General features: G+C 40.3%; 1 protein-coding gene across 7 annotated transcripts in view; it reads right to left on the reverse strand.

Moving 5' to 3' along the window:
- The window catches only part of ENOX1 (ecto-NOX disulfide-thiol exchanger 1), a 511,925-nt gene that overhangs the window by 32,584 nt on the left and 457,889 nt on the right, over positions 1-21,452 (reverse strand). For 6 of the 7 annotated variants that reach the window (XM_076009420.1, XM_076009423.1, XM_076009425.1 and 3 more), the window contains 2 exons: positions 19,162-19,269; positions 14,679-14,735 (listed from right to left, as the gene is read on the reverse strand). In XM_076009420.1, coding sequence (XP_075865535.1) covers positions 14,679-14,735; positions 19,162-19,269 — 165 coding nt within the window. The remainder of the gene's footprint in view (positions 1-14,678; positions 14,736-19,161; positions 19,270-21,452) is intronic. The other variant, XM_076009424.1, reaches the window with a different exon arrangement.

Below are 21,452 nucleotides of genomic sequence, written 5' to 3' on the forward strand. Positions count from 1 at the left end.
GGCATGCACCGCCATGCCTCGCTATTTTTTCTATATATTTTTAGTTGGCCAATTAATTTCTTTCTATTTTTAGTATGTAGAGTTGGCACCTTGCTCTTGCTTGGGCTGGTTTTGAACTCCTGACCTTGAGCGATCCTCCCACCTGGGCCTCCTCCTTTAAAAGCCCATACCACCTTCTGTCCGAGTCACCTCTCAGGAATCCCAGCTTCTCTGCTCAGTTTGAGCCCTTACACCCACCCCAAACCCTCTTCCTTATGGAGGAGACTGAAGTCAGTCCCGGGTGAGTCTCCCCGGTGGGCTGGGTGCTCCTGGAGGATGGCGACTGTGCTGGGGTTAAGCGTGCTCCCAACAGACAGCCCTGTGCCCACAACCTTGCACTGCCTGCCATGTGCACGTGGATGGACCTGGTTAGGAGAGGCTTGTTGTGGGTCCACTAATCTTTTGTGTATTCTCCAAATCAATGTGACTTCTTATGAACCAGAGTTCGGCAATTACTAATCATATATTTCCTTTTGGGGGCTGAATAGCAGCAAAGTTCAACAAGTAGATTAAATAAAGTATCTGGACACCTCAGTTCAGTATAATTTGAATGGAATTTATTAAGACCCCATTGCTCTTTCTTTTTTTTTTTCTTTTTTAACATGTCTACAGATTTCTACCCATTGCTCTTTCATTCATCAAATATTTATAGAGCATATACTGTAAGGGTAGGTTTTGTGTTAGACAACAAGATGAATAATAGTGATTCCTATTCTAAAAGAATGTAAGAGTCTAGAGCATGGCCAGGTATGCAAAATATATTAAAACATAGCGTGATATAAGCCATGACGCCGAAAGCCCCTAGGTGCTGTGGAAGCTTAGAATGGCATCTCACCTGGCATAGAGTGGAGAGTAGGCGGTGGTGTTAACTCAAAGTGTAGTCCGCAGGCTGCTAACACTGGGATTATCTGGGAGCTTATTAGAAAATGCAAATTTTCAGGCTCCAGCCTGGACCCACACTATCAGAAGCTTTAGGGTGGGGCCCAGCAATCCATGTATTAAACATTTCTCTGCTTGATTCTATTGTTTACTAAAGTTTGAGGGATACAGCCTTGAGAATGTAACACTCAGACGACAACAATTAGACAAGAAAATATGCACCAAATTAAAATCTGTCAAGTAAGAAAGTTGGAAGAGGTGTTCCCTATCACATCAATTCTAAATTTCAGTCTACAAGACTTCTGCACACATCTTAAAGATGACTAGAATGAAGTTATCATCTTACTAACTGCACTTATCTTTGGTATCACCCACAGATAATATACAGAAGGAAGGGTTGGCATCTCTCACCTAACCAGGCCAAACAGATTCACAGAGCTGTCTGAGGCTACTGGAATTCCTTTGGGAATTCAATCATCAGTTGATAAGTATTACAAATGTATCCACCTATGTAGGCCCATTACTGTGTTAGGTGCTGTAAGGGATAAATAAAAATTCCCTGTGTTAAGGAACTTCAGCTGAGTTGGGGAGATAATCCTATCATAACTGGGCTGTTCAAAATGGTAGGAATGATGATAAATACTGTAGGAATCTGGGGAAGATGGTGATTGATTGGAACCGATCTTAAGGTAAGGCCCCAAGAAATAGGAATTGAGCTGGGCAGGTGGAATTTGCATTGCAGGCAAAAAGGGTGATATGATAAATGGAGGAATCTGAGTTATCGATAAAAATCTAATTATTTAGAATTTTTAATGAATTGTGCACTTAGCTGAATTTGACCTGTTGACTAAAGCCATTTATTCAGGAAATCAGGCCAATGGTTTTTCTAAATATCAGGCCAATTGTTATTTTGTTTTTATCAAGGCGACCAATTTGAATACTGCCATATAACATGGTCAGGAATGATATATGAGATCACAGTCGTGAGACTTACATGTTGTGTGTGTGTGTGTGTGTGTGTGTGTGTGTAGTGAGAATGGCATGGAACTATACTTCCATAGGTATTGGGGCTTTATACAGATCACATATGTAGACCTTTCTTATAGTTTCAAGTCATCTTTTTCAAAGTTGGCATGGAAAGAAATTGCTTGTGCAAATTAGATTCTGCAAGTCCCATAAACATAAGTAGCTCATCAGCATACACTGAACAGTCTGGAAATTGTCCAGGCAGAGAAAGCCACTCTGTATTCTCACAGGGAAGCTGACATAACAATAGAAACAACGTGATGCTGAACATCATGACCACAAACGTCCCCTGCAAGGGCAATTTCAGGGCTGGGAAGGCTGAGGCATTGAGGGTTTTCTTAAGAAAAAAATAAATGAACAGAGATCTGAAAAAAAAATCTATTAAGTGTTGCAAGGCTGGTGAGTCTTTTCAGCGCAACCTGTGGAGTTGTCCAGGAACAGCCATCATACACCTTGTAGGACTCCCAGCGACTCTTCACATGTTTACAACAGGCTGCTACCCAGAGACAGGCAAAGCCCTCCCTGGCTCTGCCATCTCACAGCTAAGAACTACAGACTCATTTTTTCAGGAAAGTCTGGTTGTCTTTCTATAAAGAACATAATTTAAAAATGTAAGAAAACACATGAATGCCTCTTTCTTTGGGGAATGGCCTTCTTTCCAAATTCAGCTTTTGCTCTGCCTGAATTAGGAACACGTGGAGGGAATTCACATTGAGGTGCACTTGGCTGGATTTCTGAAATTTTGTAATATCCTAAGTTAGATTTAAAGACACTGGTGTGGAGTTTGCAACCTTCCTGAAGATTTGATTAAAATGTCCAGTTACAGGCAGCTACCCAAGGACATTGGGTCTCCCTGGGCACTGAGGGCAGGTCAATAAGGATGGCAGGTGGAGCTGTAGCTGGTGGCTGTGAACTCACACTTGGGGGTGATTCCCACCTTTAGACTGTAGCGAGGGAAAGGAGGGCAGGGAGAGGAGAGTCTTTATCAAAGCTGGGAAGAGTTTTGAGGCGGGAAGGACTAGGATACCCTTCATTTTGTTGTGAGCAATTTAAACATTTTTATTTCCAAGTCCAATTGTAGTTTCCCTCAGGAATCCCACCAATAATTTTATTTGCAGATTAACATCTGAGCTTTTTGCTTCCAATTCAAGAGTCTTAATTTTGGATAAACTTTTCATTAAGTGTGAATATTCATGCAACCTAAACACCCATTCCATGAACACAAATTTCGGTGCTGGAGTTGGCAGGTGGGTCACATAATGGCAAAATACACTGCTCTACTCCCTGCCAGGGTCCATTCAGAAGGGCTGATGGGCAGAGAGCCATGAAACGTAGGAAACTCTTCCTGCCAGTCTTTCCGGCCCTTTTCCCTGTTTCTCTAATTCCTACTTTGTACCTACATTTTTTTTTTTTTTGTCTTCTTCCTATATATTCCCTCAAAGAAATGTCACAGTCCCGTGAGTTCTTCGGCAATGTGATGGGTGCGGTCTGGAGCTGGGGTGTGTGTGGAGAAATGGAGAGTGCTTATTGCCCTTTGCAGCATCACAGAACCATCCCAGGAGAGCTAGGGAGTGCTGAGCTGGGATCCTGGGGAAAGCCAGCATCTAGGACAGTGAGTCAAAGCAGCGCCAGCCCTAACACTGGCTGGTACGTCTCATGCCTCTCCCCTTCCTGGTTCCTGTGTGGTCAGCAGGGAGTAAGAGGTGTGGAAATCACAGCAGAACATTTAATATTCTAAATAATAAAAAACAAACGTCTAGGAAGCCCTGTGGCTCCTGAGTAACATACAAAACAAAGAAGGGATGTTCACCTGTGGGTGCATCCTTGCCCCTCACTGTCTTCGTACCACTAAGCCTGGTGCTGTGCCAGGAGGGTGTCTACTGTCTCCCACTGCCTTCCTGGGGCACCAGAGTGCCCTTATTCTTCTGATCACCTTTTGGGCTGCAGGTCCCTTTCCCAAACACTCCTGAACATTCCTTCTGTCCCTTGTTGCTTAGGATGTCAGGCAGTGCTAGGCTGTACCTCATGAGAGTCAAGTCACTGTGATTGAGCCCTCTAGGTTTATCTGACTTTAAAGTGGTACTGCTTGCATTCAAGTCATGTCTGTATGTTTGTATTTGCATCTCTTGCTGATGGTTTGGAGCTTACATGAAACTTCATGGCCATAATTAAAAAATAAAGCTTAATTTTCAGGTTGGGGTTAGAACTCATTTTGTTAACTTTTAATTGATCATTCCTCTTAATCTCATGTATTCTCTCCAGAGGGTGCACGAGCCTCATTTGGTTAGTGGTGGCCTGGTTCCATTAGCCTTGGTCTGGCGTCCACACAGAGCACAGGCTCTACAGTCCCTAGGCCATGAAGAAGACTCTGACATAGAATTCATAGCACAAGACCCCAAATAACATATCTAAGTATTCTTCTAAATTATTTAGAGATTATATGAAATTTTCCTTTCTCTTCAAAGTGAACATATTCTTGAGGGTTATTTTTCTCTCCTGGTGAGGAACTCAATATCCTCTTTATGTGATAATATCCAGGCATTTTTATAGGCTGTTTAGTTCATTATTTACCAAGTAGGGAGTAAGCTTTAATTTTTTTAAAAAAATTAGTGAACCTCTCTCTATCCCTAAATCCTAATCAAGTGCAACAGCTTCCCCATTTATAAAGTGCTTAAATGGTGAATAAATTAACCAGTGCATTGTTAGAGAATATTCATTGTATACTATCTGAGACAGCAAAAACAAATAATATTTAAAGTCCCACATCACAGACTGATTAAGTAAACTAGAGTACATTTGTAGCATGAAATATTAAGCAGTCATTAAGAATCACATAACAACTGATACCATAGAAATACAAGAGATCATTAGAGACTATCATGAACAACTATACATCAACAAATTGGAAAACCTAGAAGAAATGGATAAATTCCTGGGCACATACAACCTATCAAAACTGAACCAAGAGGAAATAGAAAATCTGAATAGACCAATAATGAGTAATAAGACTGAAGTAGTAATAAAAGATCTCTCATTAAAGAAAAGCCCAAGACCTGATGGCATCACTGATAAATTCTACAAAACATGTAAAGAAGAACTAATACCAATTCTATTCAAACTATGCACAAAATTTGAAGAGGAAGGAATACTTACAAACTCATTCTATGAGGCTAGAATTACTCTGACACAAAAACCAGAGAAGGACACAACATAAAAGAAAACTGCAAGCTGGTATCCCTGATGAATATTGATGCAGAAATCCCCAAAAAAGTACTAGCAAACAGAATCCAATAACATATTAAAAAGTCTTTTCTCTAAGATCTGGAACAAGACAAGGATGCCCACATTCACCACCTTTGTTCAACATAAAACTGGAATTCCTACTCAGAGCAATTAGGTAAAAGAAAGAAATAATGGACATCCAAATTGGAAAAGAAGTCAAATTATGCGTGTTCACAAATGACATGATCTTATATTTAGAAGACCCTAAAAATCGCCCCCCCAAAATGGTTAGAACTGATAAACAAATTCAGTAAAGTTGAGGGTACAAAACCAACATATAAAAATTAGTAGAATTTATATATGCTAACAGTAAAGAATCTGAAAAAGAAATCAAGAAAAAATCTCATTTACAATAGCTACAAAAATATAAAATACCTAAGAATAAATTTAAATAAAACCAAAGAAATTAAAGATCTCTACAAGGAAATGTATAAAACACTGATGAGAGAAATTGGAGAGGACCCACAAAAATGGAAAGATATTTCATGCTTATGGATTGGAAGAATTGATATTGTTAAAATGTCAATACTACCTGAAGCAATTTATAGATTCAATGTAATCCCTATTAAAATAGCAAAGACATTCTCCAGAGAAATAGAAAAAAAAATCCTAAAATTTGCATGGAACCATAATAGACCCCCAATGGTCAAAGCAATTCTGAGCAAAAAAGAACAAAGCTGGAGGCATGACATTATATGATTTCAAAATATACTACAAAGCCACAGTAACCAAAACAGCATGTTACTGGCATAAAAATAGACATATAGCCCAATGGAACAGAATGGAGAACCCAGAAATAAATCCACACATTTACAGTGAACTCATCTTCAACAAAGGCACCCAGAATAAAAAACACTGGGCAAAAGATAGTCCCTTCAGTAAATGGTGCTAGAAAAACTGTATTCAGAAGACTGAAATTAGATCCCTATCTCTTACCATACATAAAAATAAAATAAAAATAGATTAAAGATTTAAACCTATGACCTGAAACTATGAAACTACTAAAAAAAAAATACTGGGGAAATGCTCTAGGATGTTGGTCTGGCCAAAGGTTTTTGAGTAAGACCTCAAAAGCATAGGTAACAAAATAAAAAATAAATGTGATCACATTGAGCTAAAAAGCTTCTGCATAGCAAAGGAAACAATTAAGAAAGTGAAGAGACAATCTACAGTATGGGAGAAAACGTTTGCAAATTATCCATCTGAGAAGAGATTAATAACCAGAATATATAAGGAACTCAAACAACTCAATAGCAAATACTCTGATTTAAAAATAGGCAAAAGATCTGAATAGATATTTCTGAAAAGAACACATACAAATGGCCAACGGGTATATTAAAAAATGCTCAACAACACTAATCATCAGATAAATGTAAATTCAAACCACCACGAGATGTCATATCAACCCATTTAGAATGGCTTTCATCAAAAAGACAAAAAATAATAGATGCTGGTGATAATATGGAGAAAGGGGAACCCTCCACTGTTGGTAGGAATATAAATTAGTACAGCCACTATGGAAAATAGTATGGAGGTACCTAAAAAAACTAAAAATAGAACTACTATATGATTTAGCAATTCTATTACTATATAGAATTCAAAAGAAATAAAATCAATATATATTCAAAAGAAATAAAATCAATATATCAAGGAGATATCTACACTCTCATGTTTATTGCAGCACTATTAACAATAGCCAAAATATGGAATCAACATAAATGTCCATCAATGGATGAATGGATAAAGAAAATATGATATATATACATAATGGAAAATATTCTGCCATAAGAAAGAATGAAATCCTGTCATTTGCAGCAACATGGAGGAAACTGAAGGTCATTACATTAAGTGAAATAAGCCAGGCAAATAAAGTTAAATACCACATGTTCTCACTTACTTGTATATGTAGGAGCTAAAAAAGTAGATTTCATGAAGATAGAGAGTAGATTTGTGGTTACTAGAAGCCTGGGAAGGGTACTGGGGAAGGGTGATGAAGAGAGGTTGATTAATAGGTAAAAAATACAGTTAGATATAATAGAAGGAATGATTTAGATAGTTTGTTAGGGTGCCTATAGTTAGCAATAATATATTGTATATTTCAAAATAGCTAGAAGAGAAGAATTAAAATGTTCCTATCATAAAGAAACAATGAATGTTTGAGGTGATGGATATCCCAATTACCCTGATTTGATCATTATACAACATATGACTGTATCATAATATCACATGTACCTGAAGATATGGACATGATATATATCAATAAAACTATTAAGAAAACCTATTTATTTATTTATTTATTTATTTTTGAGACAGAGTCTCGCTTTGTTGTCCAGGCTAGAGTGAGTGCCGTGGCGTCAGCCTAGCTCACAGCAACCTCAAACTCCTGGGCTTGAGTGATCCTTCTGCCTCAGCCTCCCGAGTAGCTGGGACTACAGGCATGCGCCACCATGCCCGGCTAATTTTTATATATATATATATCAGTTGGCCAATTAATTTCTTTCTATTTATAGTAGAGACGGGGTCTCGCTCTTGCTCAGGCTGGTTTTGAACTCCTGACCTTGAGCAATCCGCCCGCCTCGGCCTCCCAAGAGCTAGGATTACAGGCGTGAGCCACAGCGCCCGGCCAAGAAAACCTATTTAATAACATGAAAGAATGCTCATGATTTAGAAAGAAAAAAATATAGGCTATAAAACTGTACATATGATATGCTGTAAATTTGGTAAAAATGTATATACCTGCAAATAGACAAAGATAGAAGAAATACAAAGAAGTGGAAACACTAATTTCTGAGTGGTGAGATTTTAGATGGTTATTTTTTACAAATATTTTTCTTCATTTCCACATTTCTCACAAAAAGAAAATGGCACTGTTAAGATAAGAGTATATATGTATATTTATACATATGTTGGCTCAATAAAAGTTAGGGCTCTTCCATTCTAAACAATTGCTTTTGCTTTTTATATCTGGTAGGATTATCATGAACCTTTTCAGGGAAGGACATTTTGTCTCCAAAATGAGTAACTTCTGTTCAGATCTTGGTTTATATATACAGGTATCCAAGTCCATGTCAGACCATTTCACACAGCACTGAAATTTGTTTTCTCTAACCTGACCTGGAGGAAGAAGTGTTTTCACTTCTCTAAACTCAATCTGTCAGCTTTATTAGACATATGCTAATCCTGTTACGTGCTCCAAATCCACTAACAGCCAACAGGTACCACCAACTCCTGCTCTCACAAAAAGGACAAACTCCAGTCCCTGGCTCCAGCTGTGGAAACACTCTGTCAGTTGGCAGAGAGGTGCCTGCTTAGGAAACTTCTCTTGGGGGTTGACTGGAAACAAGAGTACTCGCCATGGAGCCAGCTTCTGCCCATTTTTGACAGCAATTCTTTCTCTAATCCTTCCTTGCAGCTCCACACCTGCTGGATGGGGGGCATACTAGCAGGGTCCCTTCCAATCATTGGCCTTTTCAAGGGCGTTGGATTCGGATTGTGTGAACTTTTTCCGATGGAATTATAGGTCTCACAGCGAATGGCAGGGCATGTGGTTAATTCCCAGCAGAACACATGGTGAAGCAGCTGGAAGGCAGCAGCTGTGTGGGCACCCGGGGGTGTAAAGGACGGATTGGGAGAGAGGTAGGAAGGAAGCATCAGCTGGGGAGAAGCAATGATGAATGTTACAGGAGCTGAAACTGGATGGAAAAACTGAGATATCTGGGTGTAAGAATTTAATATGTGAGCAGGGTAATATATTATAGGGTAAAGGAAATATTCATCCATGAAAAGTCTTTAGGCATCTACAGACAGGGTCCATCTCTCCATAAAGGAAAGGCAAAGTGGCTACCGATTTTCTAGTTGAGCTTTTGGGAGGTCGTAAAGCTCTCTGTGTAGCACTCACCATAACCCACTCTCACCATATTTTCCCCCACCCAGGGAGCCAGTTCTTCCATTAAAGGTCTTGTCTTCAGAGAGTTGCTGGAAACACGCAAGTAAGTTGCCTCACACCCATCATTCCTACTGTGAAGCCGACCTGAAGAGAGGGAGGCCTGGTGGAAGGAAACAGGACTAGCACGGTTGGGTAAGGGCAGGGCACAGGGACAGGGGCTCGGCTCCATGTGGGGCAGAAACCACATCTTTATTGCCCACCAATGGATCTCCAGAACCTAGCACAGTGTCTGGCGCATGTAAGGCTGGAATAATAATGTCTACTGATTGCGTCCACACTGCAAAGCAAGGCTCACAGTAACCCTAAGAGGTAGGTTAGGGTTTCCACCTTCACTTTGGAGGTGGAAAAGTGGAGGTGCAGGGGTTCAGTGTATGGCTGAGGGTCACCCGTCAAATAAGTGTCAGAGCTAGGCTCTGATTTTGACACCTGCACTCTGCTGCCTCCCTCGGTGAGTGCCAGGGGTACACTGAGCAGAGAAGGGGTGCCAGGCTGTGCTGGGATACAAATGAGGGGCTCTGTGCAGGCCGAGAGCAGCAAGAGAGGGTGAGAAGGACGTGTGGAGGGGGATGGAAGAGCTGCGGCAGCTTTGCTCTGCACTGCAGTGTCTGCTAGGCTCAGTCCTTGCGGGATGGGGCTCGTTTTCCTTTCCACAGAGCCATGGGATGGGGTGAGGGAGTGTGAGTCCTTACACCGTCCCTTCCTGTTGTGTCTCCTCCTCCCCAGTTTAAGATTGGGGGTCCCCAAGACCAGGCAGCAAGTCGCTACGGGAAGAAAGGACAGAGCCTGGGCTGTTTTTTCCTTTTGAGGATATAGCCCCATTTCTCTGTAGAGGTTTTCTTTTTCTCTCTCGCCGTGGGGGGGTCCCTCAGTATGTACTCTTATCTCTCATGCCTCCCTGTCTAAAGGGTGAAAGCCACCCTCAAACCGGGCAGAGGACTCGTGCTGGTGGAGGTTGCCCCGCATACATCATTAAAATACATGGCTAACGATAGCCTTCTGCTGTGGGTGCTAAACTTGAAGAATGTTCCCTGCACATATCTCTTCCATGCGCTCCTAACATCTTTACTGTGACAGATTTAAAGACAGCTCTGAGGATTTACTTTCTCACAGAGGTGACGTGAAAAACTGAAAAGTCTTTTTTCCTTTTGTGTTTTTGTTTTATTGTTGGGTGGGAAGGGTGTTCTATTTGACATCAGTAACCTTCGGTATCACCAATTAAACCTCTGTGCGGATTGCAAATGATCTCTTCAACCCCCGTGTGGGAGCGTGAATTGTGCAAACCGAGGAATGTGAGGTAGCAATTTTGCCTACCACAGAAACAAGGACGGGAGGAGAGAAAATTCATGGAAAACTTTTAGACCAAATCGTTCTATACACTGTAGGATTGGTTCATGCCTTTATTATTCAAGTGCTGCCACTTTACTTCATCCCTCCTTACTGTTCCTACATCGCTCCCTTCTCATTTCCCTCCTCTCTCTTACCACACACAAATAAAAGGATCACAGGTGGTGATGCTGCTGGGAAGGGGGTCATCAAAAAGGATGTACGATGAGGACAGATTATCTTTTTTTATTATTAATTTAAGATGCTGACATCTGTTATACGTAATTACCAGGGACCAGCTAGTTATTCAGCAATCCCAGGGATGAGAAGACAGCTCAAAGACAGAAAGAAAATGTATAGCTTTGCTTTCTAGGAAAGGAAATTGGGTCTGCAATAACTGAAATCCTTAAAGAAACTGGGATAAAGGCTAGTTTTAAACTTGAGTACACTTAAGTGGTTGGACTTGAACAAGGCCTTTGCAATTAACTTTAGCTTCTGGCTCTAATAGTGTTAAATTAGCTTTCAGAGAACTTTTCTCATAGGCATGATTTCACAGAAGACCTTGTGATAAGGGAGCAAGGGTTGGGCTTTTTAAGGGTGTATCTGTTTTGAGACCTCAAGAATGCTGGACGAGGTGCTGGTCAGCTGCTGCTGGTGCTCAGTAAAATGCAGAATGATAGAAAATAGTAATAGACCATAAACTAGGTGACTCTTGAGATTAAGGCAAAAGGGGAAACTGCAAGACTCTACATATCTTTTAGTGGATCCCTTCAGTCCAACTAATAGAGTGCAATGACTACACTGATATTCTGAATGACAAACAATTCAGACATCACGACATAGCTACTAATAATATACGGGATCCTCCAGAAACAAATATGAGAAATGTGACCAAGATTTATGGATGTGTTAATTACAGCATTATTTATAATAAAAAAAATGAAAAGTTAAATGCCTAACACAAAGGCATGTGGTTTAATTATTTCATATTTACATTATACAGCCATTAAGAATCATGTCTTTGAGGAACATTTGGTGACAAGAAAAATATTTATGATATAATGAAAAAAATCAAAAAGTTACAAAACTGACGACAGTATGATAGTACTTATTCATTAATTTATTTATGGGTTTTTCCTCTGGTTATATACACACACATGACTGAATAAAACTACAATAAAATGTTAATGGTGGTTATCTCTGAGTAATGAGATACTAAAAGTTATGTTTCCTTACCTCTACTGCTATATTCTTTTCTGTAATTTGTAAGCTTCAAATATATTTTTTTAAAACTTTTAATGTAATAAGACATACTAGTTTTAAAAAACCAATTGTCAACTCTCACAAGAATACCCAGGTAAGCTGGCACCAGTCCATCATATAATTATTATTAACAAATGATAATGCATAAAATTCTTCCCTCCAGATGTGAATAATTATAATGAAAAATAATCTATATGTCTCAGCCAACAGCCTCTGGGTCAGAGGCTTAAAACCTCATGGTCTGCATTAAAATTCATCCTGCCAAAAAGTCCTGCCTGCTGTAATGAATCCACGGATGCGTGGAGAGGGAATTAATACTTGTTGAGCGTGTACTCTCAGCCAGGTGTTGATGTGCATGGTTTCACTTGCCACACTACAAGTGAGGAAGGTGAAGTTCAGAAAGGTCACATAACTTGCCTGGCTCACATGGCTATTCATGATCAAAATGGATTCAAGTCCTTGGTTTGCTTTGAAAGCCTTGTCTCTTTTGACCACCACAGAGCTAATGGAAACTTCAGATGAGATGAGGTTTCATTTCAGACATTTAAAAATATCTTCACAACATACTTTGCTAGAGCTCCTAATGCGTGGTCAAATAATTGATTTTTGCTTCTTTTCTTTCATGTAACCCTAGTGGAGATACTAGAGAAACTACCAGAAGGAGACAAAATTCAGACAGAAAAGAGAAAGACAAGTGAATAATTCACGGACTGGGAAGCCCCTGACAAAATAGGTGGTGATTCAGCCCAGCCCTCTGCCCAGCCAGGGAGGGGCCCCCAGCAGGCTGGACTGGCACCGGCTGTCTGGCTCTGCCACTTTGCAAATGTCTCCCCATCCTGGGTCAAGGAGGTGCTTCTCGCTCCTACTTGGCCAGAATCCCATCTCCCTGTGATGCTTAAAAGTCCTTTCTTTTAGTTGATTACAAAGCCTACATCATGCACTCTAGACAGGTATCTTAAAAAGTTAAAAACTTTCCTGTAGAAGGAACAAAAACTCTTAGAGATTATCTCCCTTTACTTTTTTCATTGAATAATAAATGACTTTTAACATTTCTCCAAAAAGGGCCTATGAGCTAGGTACTGTGTTACACCTACATGTATCATCTAATTTAATTCACTCAGCAGATGAGTTTATAATCATTAACAACATCTTACTCACATATAATCTCACAATTATAAAGAGCTTCCGGATCAATTGTCTCATTTGCTTCTCACAGTAAGGCTTAAGAAAAGGAAGGTAGGAAATATCATCCCCATCTTACAGTCCAAGGCATTGGGGGACACTGCCACTCTGTCTAGCTTATTGGATTAGACAGCAGCTTCCTTGAAAGCACAGAGGGACTGGCCGTGTGTGGAGTGGACATGAATGTTTTGGTTGAGAAGGTGGCAGCAGCAATGTGTCCCTGGAAGGCAGAGTCCTGAAGAAGGTTTTTAGGGTAACGCTGGTTCTATGGTATTGCACCGGGAAGACAAATTCTGTTTATGTCACAGCATCGCCCAGGAGAGTTCTGCACGAATGGCCTCATCCTCCTGCTTTCTCCTTTCTCAATCCTATCCATTCTTCAAAGTGAAACCCAAGTCCCACAGATCCAGGAAGCCTTTCTAAATTATCCAGCACAAAGAAACTATCAAATAACACCTTAGCTCATTACAGTATTATGATAAGTTTCTGATGTAGGCTTTGTCATTGTTTTTTTTTCACAAATGAGAAAAATGAAGCTCAAAGAGGTTAAGTAACTTGTTAAGCTGACACAGTTAATAAGCAGCAAAGTCTGGATTTCAAACTACATCACATCACAGCTGCTGTGTATACTTATCACATCCTATACACCATCATGCGTTTCTTACTTCCTCCACTTAGTCATAAGTTCCCTGAGGGCAGATGGCAAGTCTAATATTTCTTGTAACCCCCATGGCTACCCTGCTAGAACTTTACGGTGCACCATGAACACAGTAGGTCCTCAATAAGCAGCATATGTTAAATATCTGTCGGGTAGGCACAGTAATGATTAAGATAAATTTTTTTTGTACACTGAATATTAGGCTGTCTGTTGTATATAATTAAAACAAGAGTGAACACGAAATATATAATTTCTCCTCGCTCTAGTGTAATCAGGCATTCATTACCATGTCTAATTCTGTGTTATGTAAAAAGAACCGCTTGGTAAGCATTTTCAGTGATGAGAATAATCAAATACATACAGATATCAGAGAGATTACAAAAAAGACAAAAACAAAACCATCAAACATACGGAGAGACAATGATCTACATGGTATCATATTCCATCTGAGACTAAAGAACTTTCAAGGCAAAAAGAATACTTGTCTACTTTATGACAACTGGATACTCAAGGAACACTATGAGAAGAAGTCATGGTGCCAACTGGGCTCTTGTACCATCCTACGTGATGCTTTACCAAGAAGATGGATGCACCATGACTCTATTCTGGGCTGGAAACAGAAGAGAGGTCTACTTTCAAGAGCTATTCTGAGGGGAGGGGGTTGCTCTAGAGACCCTTTAAGCATGTCAGTCATTTAATTACACCTTCATTGGCAGGGAAACTTAATAAACAAACATGCAATACACCACCTATTACCCTGTCGGGTCTCCTTCAATTTGCCTCCCCCAACACATCATTAATTTATAGCTTTGGGAATATAAAGGGTTCAAACAAACTCATTGAGATTAGAATTTTTAATGGTGGGGATTAGCTCAAGTACTTCTAAATTGACATTTGAAAAACTGAGCTAACAATTGCAGTGCCTATCAACCACATTTTACTGCCAGACTGTATATAATAAGCATAAGCTACTGAGAGGCAGGGCTTCTGATTTCCTTTATGCAGTAAATAACACGCCGCATCCCCATGTGTTAACCAACATCAAGCAAGAAGAGCAAATACCAGGTTTGTGGTACCTACATTTGCATCCTCATGGCTGTGGCCATTGGTCTCGACCAATTCCTTGGTACCTTTTAACTGCAAATTTTAAGGAAAAACAAAACAAAACAAAAAAATGAATAAGTAAGCATACTGGTTAAGTATATCATCTTGTTAGCTGATTTATCTGAGGTTGCATTTTGTAAAACTTCCGTCGAGGTAAAACAGATGGAGCACATATTTCTAATGAGCCTTACTGAAACCAGTTTGAGACCAATATTTTATGAAGCTTGATGGCTGGCAAAAAATAAATGGGTCTTGGTCATTATTTTTTAAATAATAAGATTAGAAAGCAGTTCAATAGGCATAAAATGTATAAAATTGGTTCTTAAGAATAATAAATGATTTCATTTCCTAGTTGGATTGCTATTAATTTAAACCCTGCAGTGTTTGCAAGTTGCCATCAGCTAAATGATGTTATACTAACGATTATTTGTGAATGATGCATTTTCAGCTATTTTTAACATGCTGCAACGCTACTATACGTGTCCTTCTTGAGAACATATTTGAATGACTGATTTCTCTGAAGGCTCAAAAGGAGAAGATGGTTGCTTCTTTGGGGAAGGAAGAGTTGGGAAGACATCTTAGCCACTGAGCATTAGAAGAAAAGTTATTTCTGAAATAAAATTTTTAACAGTGAACATTTAAAATTCTTCTCTCTCTCAGAAGGCTTAGGAGTAATCAGTTATCAGGAGATTTCAGGAAACCTTTAATTGGCATTTTATCCTATCCTGACTCAAAAGAGACATTTGGAGGCAGAGAGCAGAGGAAAAGGGTGTGCTAGCCTTGCAGCTGTTTGCTAGTATTTCTTCCTGACTTATGATGCTTAGGAAGCAGCAGCTCCTCTGTCATCTTTTTTTAATGCCCAATATAAAGTATTCATGGTGGGAAATAAATATGTGAAATTTGAAAGAAAATAAATGCACATATACCACCAATGTGTTTGATTCAGAACACTGGTTCTTTCTGGGTATTTGTGCATATTAAAATGAAAGCTTCTTTAATTTTTTTTAAGTCAATCTTAAACTCTCAGCAAGAAAGCCATATCCCCTCCATGCCAAGAGAGGGGTTCTACCAAAGAGCTGTGACATGAAGAAACTAAGGATGGGCAGCTGATGATGGACCAACGGCTCTCTGGCTCATTTCCATTTCCACATTGTTCCCACTTAAGTGAAAAAATCTGCCCACAGTTCTTTAGGGCTACATCCCTGATGGTTCCATACACGACAAATACAAGGGGGCATGGGCCGTATATGACACATATGAGAAGAAAAAGGTGCACCTCTGTGATAGAAGTACCGTCCATTATCATGCAGCACAAACGGACTTCAAAAAAAAACCAAAACCTGTCTTTTCCTAGCTTAAGGCTTCTTGTGTAGGTGTTCCTCATCTTCTTCTTCACTGAATGCTCCGCCCTCCCCACCTTCGGTCCTGTAGCTTGTGCTCCGTGTGTTAGAGTCAGGTTAGCTCAGGAGAAGGTCTTGTTCTTTTCTAGTCGTTCCACCTTCACGTGTTTCCCAACATCACTGTGCCAGTTTCTCTCCTTCTCTCTTTTAACACATTGACTGCCACATTAGAAAACTTTTTTCCCTTGAGGCCATGGTGTTTTATTACAAAAATAGAATAAAAATTCAAAAACAAAACAATCCTTTCTAATTTCATGAAGAATTTGTTATTTTTTATTGTTTTCTGTGAGTTATATGCAACTTGAAAAATTCTCACAGCTCCCCAGGTGAAGAGACATATGAGTTACGTATGCTTCACGAGGCCCCGGGCTCAAAACTAGCGTGAGTTAAATACAACTCACATGGCAGGTAATGTGTTAAATAGATTCCATTCTTCCTACTCTATATTGTCCTCTAGCTCTGCCCTCACATTTTATGCCATCGATTTACTCTCATCCCACTTCCTATACATGGGCACTGCTTACGCCACTACTCTCTGCTGCCAGCACTACCCAGCAGCCCCCTCTCCTCTAAGCTGCAGCTCCAGGCCGGCTGCTGCCTTGCCCTCCCTGACCTGCTCCTTGTTCTTCTCTTCTGCAGCCTCCACTCTCTCCCAGGTAGGGCTGATGGGGCTCTCTCTGGCTTGTGAACAAGCTCCACATGTGGGCGGCTACCATCATTGTAAAGGAGATGAAAGGAAGGACTCAGTGGGGCCGGTAGAGGCCTAGAGAAGCCGTGTCTTAGCCAACAGGAAGGCTGGAGAGCTTAGGGAATGGTTCTGCCTTCCCAGGAGGGGAGCTGAGGGCGTGATCAAGCCGCAGAGCCTAATAGTGGGAAGGGTATGCCCTCAAGGCGTTTCCTTTTCTGTCAGGATTCCCAGAAAGTGGCAATCACTTTGAATAGCAAACTTCCAAGTCTTCAGAGAAGGGTGTACCTTTCCTGTATGTGTGTGGCCATTTGTTTAGGCCATATCTATGCAAGCAATTGCAATAGTGTTTACACGTGTACTCACTCTACACAGATCCAAAGAAAGCCTCTTAATAGGGCAAGGCGCAAGGAGGCGAGAGGTGCGGTTTTCAGTGTGTGTGTTGGGGGGCTGCAGAGTGACGGAATGAGCCTGTACATTGCATGGTCCCCTTTGCAAGAACAGCCAGGAGCAGCAGGTGCGGGCTCTTGGGCAAACAGCTTGCTACTGGCAACAGCACCAAGTACATTTGGCTGCTGTGTGCCACTGGTCCCCTTAGACCTAGATATTCTTGGTGCTTTTGCTTGGAAAAAGCCATCCCACTTGAATTAGTACTGCAGATTTTAAAATGCTTCCTTCCCAGTCGTATTTTCTAGGTCTTAATGATTTTAGTTGTTTTGAATCCTCTTCACGTTCTCTCTTTATTTATTTATTTATTTATTTTTTAAGTAATGGAGAGTGAAGTGTATGTTTCACCAATGCCTGCGTGTGTGCTTTGCTCTTTAAAAATGCAGGCCACAACAAGAAAGTATTGATACTTTCTGCAAAACACGGAATCTATCTTTATGACAGGGGTTTGGACTCCAAATCAAAATAAAGGATTTGAGTCATTTAGAGAAAAGAGAAATTCACCCCTCCCAACTCTAGTTAAAACTATCTAAAGGAAACAATCAGGGGGAGAGAGAGAGAGAGAGAGAGAGAGAGAGAGAGAGAGAGAGAGAGAGAGAGAGAGCGAGCGAGCAGGAAACAACAAAAGCTCAGAGCTACGTCAGTGTGATCAGAGGCAATTTTGAACCAACTCAGCTCCACTTTGCTGTGAGTCTTTTAATAACCTTAAAGTAGAAAGGACAGTGACTTCAGGTGCCCTAGATAGTAGGTCATTGTGAATTTTGTAAACTAGATTTTTCAGTTCAATCTAACATCTGAAATCATACAGATTTAGCCTCAGTATAAGTTACTGAATCTACATAAATCATATAAAGATAATTATTAGTTTAATAAAGCATTTTTCTCCAAAGCTATAAAAGTTTATAAACTACTTAACATCTTCACATTTCCCTCAAAATCAATTATACTTTTAGGGAAAAATAACTAAAAAAATATTTTCTTGATTCCCAAGCCATTACAAAAAATAAAAATCACTTGTAAAGCGACTTAGTCATCACAGCTGATGGGTCACATTCTCCCTACTTCGTATTTTCTAAAATGTCACCTTTGAAATCATTTAACTGTATAAATAACCTTCTCCTACACTACTATATGTGAGTGAAAAATTTAAAACAACCTACACTTGATTACCCACAAAGGGTTGGGGTTACTATCTGTGATTTTTTTTTTTTTTCTTTCTAATGACCATTCACTATATGGTTGGCAGCAGAGTGAAGGCCAGAAATAGGAAGGCATTTCAAAAGCTCTCCCAGCTCCTTCCATGCAGATAGCGGGCTCAGATTCCACTCTGTTGCCTGCGGAGTGATAGATCTTGCACTGCTGTAAGACAATACTTTCCAATCCACTTATCAATGTCAGGCCACACTTTCATATCAAAGAAAGCTGGAATGAAATGATCAGATTTACAAACTTCATAGAGAAGCTCTGTTGCTCACGATGGTTAGATAAGTGCTCTTATGCACACAGAAGATACTTTTTTAAAGCTGCTATGAATCAGTCCCTGTTCCCATGTCTGCAGGAGTACTATGGGTTATGCTACGCTCACTTCCCTCACTGCTAGACTTAAAAGGAAACCAGCTGCTTATTTTGAAATACATCTGCATTGCCAATGTTTTAAAACTTTATCAAAATTCATTTGTCTTCTGGAAGAGACCTTCGCACAACACTGGTAGGCTTGGGCGGTCTAAATAGGAACAGGAGTGAGGAGAGTGATGCTGGAAATGAGATTATAAATTCCACGTAGCAAAGCTGCTAGGAGGTTTGACAGGGGCCAGGCTAATTGTCCTGCAGATTACCTTCAGTAATGTTTGTGTGGGTGACGCACGAGGGAGGTGTGCATCGGGGTGTTTGAGTTGACTCATAATTCAGAGCAGTTTAATTCACTTACTTGTTCCTGGAGGACTTTTAGTAATGCTTGTGTGTGGGACTGCTCTTCCTTTGCTTGTTCCAATTCTGACTTTTTGTTGTTTAACTCCTCCTGGATGGTTAGCAATTGCTGTGAAATTAAAGGAGAGTTAGCATAAGCAGGATTGAAGGCCAAGTGATTTGAAAATATCCAAAATACCCGTTCAAAATTATGAGAAGAAGATTTTTACATGTCTTAAAGCTTGTTCCAGACTTCAGTTGACTCTGTGTTTCCCCACCTAGTGTAAGGGGTACTGTAATCTTTGGCACTCTATTAGGTTGTTTGTGATTCCCATGCACAGAATGTGTTTTAGTATTTGCTAAGGCACCTTTACATTCCTTTGAACAAATGCATATTTGTAAAATTAAGCAGAATAGTGTTAATAAACAATATATGGATAGATGATGAAATTAATAAAAAATGTAATTAGTCAACTTGTCCAATGTCACTTCATTTTACATAGTATGGTAGAACTAGCTTTCCAGTAGCTCTGTGAAGCTACTTCACCAAGGGGCTGGGACCACAAAAGATCCTTTTACTTTCCTTGTTATGACGGTGATGTTTTATTAGATCAGCAGGACTGAAGTCCAAACTGCAATCAATATATCAGCCAAGAAAACTGCTGATATAAGCTGTCAAAACACTAAGCTATGGCCTACACTGCTATTTTTAAGCAGGGCCACTGAAGGGATTTTTGTAAGCCTTGAGCTTTCCTTGCCCTATCAGCTGTAACTCATGTGAAGGCTTACCTTGTCTGCCAAAAGCACAGCGCTGCCCAGCACTAATTCTTCGGGACATGGTTATATGTTAATATATACACGGGCTGGACAATACATTCAAAAGCTTCAAAACAGGCCCTGGAAACAGCTCTGTCTATTCAAAGCTTCTTTACAACAAAGGCCTAGTTTGAGGAGACAGACACGCATTTCTCCTGCTACCACATGTGACAAATGCTGCACTGATGCTGTGGAGATGTTAGCACATTCTTGCTACAAAGGGATCTGTCTTCAACGTCCCGGCTGCTTCTTCAGTTCCTGACAAGCTGGCTGCAGAGCTGCCTGGCCACTTCCTAACCATCAGAGCCTGAAGAAACACTGGCACTGGGTTTCCCATGCTCAAACCTACCAACTGGAAGGATTAAACTAAATCTTAAAAGCTACTGGTTTTGGGGGACTTGGGAGTGTAGGGAGTACTCAGAAAAACACACTGTGCCTTTCCTTGCGTTTGTGTGTGCTGTGCCCCATTCTGGTACCGGGTTTAACTTTAAGAACATACTGTTGGTCCCCTACCCTAAACAGTGATTTCTTTGTAATTTTCTAAAAGCTTGGTGCCTTCCCGTTCACCACCTGCCCATAACATAATGACCTGCGAGGTGATGCACACGTGCCACGCTGGCTCCTTGAACAGTCTCTGTGATTCAACTGTGCATCACTGACTACAGTACAGAAAACAGGGGGCCCATATTGTGCTTTGACACAGTGACAAGTACCTAGACTATGTCCAAACAGTGGGGAATGACCCTGTGCCTTCATTCTCATCCATGACTTCATGACCTGCCCCGAACAGTTCCCAGGGAATCTGGGGCTCTGAATTGGGTGATGCCAAGTAAAGTTTTAACTTCATTAGATAATTTCAAATCCAATCTTTAAACCTTTTAAAATGAGCCAAATGAAGGACAGGAAATTGTCTTCAAAAGCAGGTAGCTTGTGTTTGTTCGCCACAGCGCTGAGGTAGCAAAAGTTAGAAATAACGTCCCGCAGAAGGGGGCTGGACATTAATAATGGTGTCTCTGTATAACAGGACACTATGCAGCTGTTAATAAAGAAGTTGCACACTGGCCGGGCGTGGTGGCTCACGCCTGTAATCCTAGCACTCTGGGAGGCCGAGGTGGGCGGATTGCTCGAGGTCAGGAGTTCGAAACCAGCCTGAGCAAGAGCGAGACCCCATCTCTACTCTAAATAGAAAGAAATTAATTGGCCAATACATATATATATATATGAATATCTATATCTATATCTATATATATCCAAAAAAAAAAAAAAAAAAAAAAAAGAAGTTGCACAAATGGCTCTGACCACAAAGGAAGCTCATGATAAGCTCTGGACACAAAGGAAGCTCAGCAAAAACAAAGTTCAGGCTACAAACAGGTTTCATTTAATTTTGCAAAATATTCATAGAAAAGGATCTAGCTACTGTCTCTGGGTAGATGGGCTTATGAATCTGTTAGTTTTGCTTGTCACTTTTCTGATATTTCTGTAATGAGCACACACTGC

The sequence above is a fragment of the Microcebus murinus genome, chromosome 13, assembly GCF_040939455.1.
Source record: "Microcebus murinus isolate Inina chromosome 13, M.murinus_Inina_mat1.0, whole genome shotgun sequence".
Classification (NCBI taxonomy): domain Eukaryota; kingdom Metazoa; phylum Chordata; class Mammalia; order Primates; family Cheirogaleidae; genus Microcebus; species Microcebus murinus.